General features: G+C 60.0%; 1 protein-coding gene across 1 annotated transcript in view; it reads left to right on the top strand.

Moving 5' to 3' along the window:
• The window catches only part of PLEKHJ1 (pleckstrin homology domain containing, family J member 1), a 10,113-nt gene extending 7,230 nt beyond the window's left edge, over nt 1-2,883 (top strand). The window contains exons 2-6 of the mRNA XM_011964049.1: nt 56-123; nt 218-284; nt 1,787-1,877; nt 1,966-2,029; nt 2,143-2,883. Coding sequence (XP_011819439.1) covers nt 56-123; nt 218-284; nt 1,787-1,877; nt 1,966-2,029; nt 2,143-2,208 — 356 coding nt within the window. The 3' untranslated portion in view covers nt 2,209-2,883. The remainder of the gene's footprint in view (nt 1-55; nt 124-217; nt 285-1,786; nt 1,878-1,965; nt 2,030-2,142) is intronic.
• Nucleotides 2,884-3,594: the final 711 nt, after the last annotated feature.

The following is a 3,594-nucleotide window of genomic DNA, read 5'->3' as shown; positions in this document are numbered from 1 at the left end:
GGCCGGGGTCCGGGCGGGGGCTCCCTGCGCCCCTGAGCGCGCTCTGTGCCCGCAGTGCTGAAGCGGCGGCTGGTGAAGCTGGTGGTGAATTTCCTCTTCTACTTCCGGACAGACGAGGCCGAGGTAGGGGCGTCGAGGGCGCGCGGGCGGGTCCCAGGCTGGGCCCCGCGGAGGCCGGGTGCTCACCACTCCGTCCCGGCGCCCGTGTCTCCTCCAGCCCGTCGGAGCCCTGCTGCTGGAGCGCTGCAGAGTCATCCGGGAAGAGCCCAGCGCCTTCTCCATCAGTGAGTGGCGCTAGGGAAGCCAGCGGCGCCTCCCGCAGCCCAGGGCACCAGCAGCGCTGCAACTGTCCCCTCCCCAGGCGCTCAAGGCCTCCTCTGTGTCCCCAGCCTGGCGCCACCCTCCTCAGACATAAGAATGCATTGTCCACGGGCAGCTCAAGGTCAGGTTCTCCTGGCGGGCACCATCCTGCCCACCTGCCAAGTCCACTTAAGCTTGGGTCACTTCCAGACTCTGCCCTTTCTTCCCTGTGGGCCCAGGCTGTACTCACAGAGAGGCTGGGCCAGCCCCACCCAAAGCGTTTCCCAACTGCCACAAACTCGCATGGGTCTAGCATTAGGTGGGGGTAAGGGGAGTGAGAGGGGGGTGTTCTCCTGGGTCTTAAGAGATTCCCTTCTGCGGGGAAAGATGGAGTCCCTGCTGGTTTGCCAGAGTGGCTGTCAAAATTTCACAGGTCAGGTGGCTTAGATATCAGAAAGATTCTCTACAGTTCTAGAGGCCAGAAGTCCTAGATGAAGGTGTTGGTGGGGCTGGGTCCTTCTGAGGCCGAGAGAATCTCCCAGTTCCTAGTGGCGGCCAGCATCCTCCAGGTTCCTTGGTTTGTGGAAGTGTCGGCTTGTCCTCCCTGCATCACATCTGTGCCCACATTTCCCCTTCTACACAGGTACCAAGCAGAATTTAGGGCCCACCCTGACAACCGCTTTTTACTTTATTCTTTATTTATTTTTTGAGACAGGGTCTTGCTCTGTCACCCAGGCTGGAGTGCAGTGGCATGATCTAGGCTCACTGCAACTTCCCCCTTCAGGGTTCAAGTGATCCTCCTGCCTCAGCCTCCCAGGTAGCCGGGATTACGGGCGTGCACCACCATGCTCAGCTAATTTTTGTATTTTTAGTAGAGACGGCGTTGTGCCATGTTGGCCAGGCTGGTCTCGAACTGCTGACGTCAGGTGATCATCCTGCCTTGGCCTCCCGAAGTGCTGGGATTACAGGCTCCAGCCACTGTACCCAGCCCTCTTTTTTTTTTTTTTTTTTTTTAAATTTTTGAGACAGAATCTTTTGTTTCCCAGGCTGGAGTACAGTAGCGTGATCACAGCTCACTGCAGCTTCAACCCGCTTGGCTCAAGGGGTCCTCCCACTTCTGACTCCGGAGTGGCTGGGCCTACAAGGCCCCACCACCACACCCGGCTAATTTGTTTTTGTAGAGATGGGGATTTTGCTCTGTCACCCAGGCTGCTCTCGAACTCCTGAGCTCAAGCAATCCTCCCACCTCAGCCTCTCAAAGTGCTGGGATTACAGGCGTGAGCCAGTGTGTCTGGCGACAACCTCATTTTAACTAGTTTATTTGCCAAGACCCTATTTCCATACAGGGCCACACTCCCGGGTTCTGAGAGTTCAGGACATGAACACATCTTTGTGGGGGCCAGAGGAGGAACAGTTTTGGGCAGTGGCAAGAGGAAGCTGCTCCTGTGGTTTTGGGCAGGACCGACCACAGGTGCTCCTTCCCCAGGCTTCATCGAGGACCCTGAGAGGAAGTACCACTTTGAGTGCAGCAGCGAGGAGCAGTGTCAGGAGTGGATGGAGGCTCTGCGTCGGGCCAGGTGGGGCCAGGCGGTGGTGGGCACCGCTGGGGTGGGCACAGCAGCCATGCAGAGCAGGCAGCTGACCCCGTGCCACCCTCTTCCCCAGCTACGAGTTCATGCGGAGAAGCCTCGTCTTCTACAGGAATGAAATCCGGAAGGTGACAGGCAAGGTGTGTGCAGGGCTGCAGAGGGCCGGGGCGGGGCTGCAGGTGGCGGGGGTGGGGCTGCAGGTGGCAGAGGCAGTCCTCCGGCCCTGGCTAACGGCCACCCGTCCACCCCACAGGACCCGCTGGAGCAGTTCGGCATATCCGAGGAGGCCAGGTTCCAGCTGAGTGGCTTGCAGGCATGAGCACAGGGCATGGCGGTCGGCGTGCCACTGGACAGGACTGGCCCTGCCCAGCCGTGAGTCGCTTGGCCATTCCTGGATTTTATTTGGTTTTTGGTTTTTGGATCAGGGTCTCACTGTGTTGCCCAGGCTAGAGTGCAGTGGTGCCACAGCTCACTGTGACCTTGACCTTCTGGACTCACGTGATCCTCCTGCCTCAGCTTCTCAAGTCGCTGGGGTCACAGGCATGAGCCATCACATCCAGCCATCACACCTGGATTTCGGTGGGAGGTTTTTGGTTCGGAGACATCCAAAGCCTGAAGCCAGCTGGGTGTGGGCAGGGGCTGCATTTTGTGAAACTGCCCAGCAAGCTGCCCTCTCCGGGGCCCCAGGACCCACCTGACTGGCCTGGCACCTGGTGCCAAGTGCTGCTGCAGGATACACGCCCTCCCACGGGTGCCCCGCCTGAGTTGTGTGCACCCAGGGCCTGGCGAGCCCCTGGGCTGGTGGCGTGGCGCCCTGCCCCCACTGATGAATGTACAGAGCCAGATAAAGCTGTGAATGGCACGGGGGACGAGCCCCCGCCAGCTGTGAATTCTCCTGCAGACAGGAGGGCCCTGGCTGTGCGCCTGGGGAAGTGGTTGCCCTGGAGTCAGGGTGCTTGTCCTGTTCAAATAAAGGTACCTCTTTTCCACACTGGATGGCGGTGAAGTGAAAGAGTGGGAAGTAAAGCTCGGGGTCCTGAGAGGCAGGGGCTGGGCCCCCTGCACTGAGGGGAGAGCTGGACTCCCCAGCCAGGACAGGTGGAGGCTGGGATACAGGCCGGGGGAGAACGGGGCTGCTGTGTGTTAGGAGGAATCCTGTGGTGACCTGGGGTCCCGCCTCTGGCATTCATGGGTCCTCCCGGAGCGTGGCTGGGGCCTGGGCTGGCTGGCTTTGGTCCATCTGACGTGAAAAGGACTCTGCTCATGTCATTGGGGTTGCAGATCTGGTTTTTCGTTCGTCAGAAGGCGGTTTGCCTGTGGCCTGGCGCAGTCATAAGCCTCCCCAAGGCCGGGGTGTCCTGGTGTCAGCCCCTGGAGCTTCTGCTAGGAGCACCCCTAGGCCCTCCACTCCCCCTGCTTCAGCAACGACACTAGCCGGGGCCTCTCACCACCAGGAGATGCCTCATGCCACCCAGAAGAAAGGCAGCCATTCACACCAGGTCCAAGTGAAAACGGTCTGTTTATTACAGCGTCTAGAGGTGGGGATGCAGAATGCAGGGGTGCCCGGAGGGAGGGGCGCCCGCAGCCCGGGGGCGGACCGTGACAATGCGCGCAATCCAAATACAGTTCACCAGAAAGACATGGCAGAGCCTCCCGCGTGTTACAAAGGCTGACACAGACCAGCAGCGTGTTGTTTTTGCGGGGG

Source organism: Colobus angolensis, unplaced genomic scaffold (assembly GCF_000951035.1).
Source record: "Colobus angolensis palliatus isolate OR3802 unplaced genomic scaffold, Cang.pa_1.0 Scaffold64, whole genome shotgun sequence".
NCBI classification, from domain to species: Eukaryota; Metazoa; Chordata; class Mammalia; order Primates; family Cercopithecidae; genus Colobus; species Colobus angolensis.
This window is presented reverse-complemented; position numbering and strand designations above follow the sequence as displayed.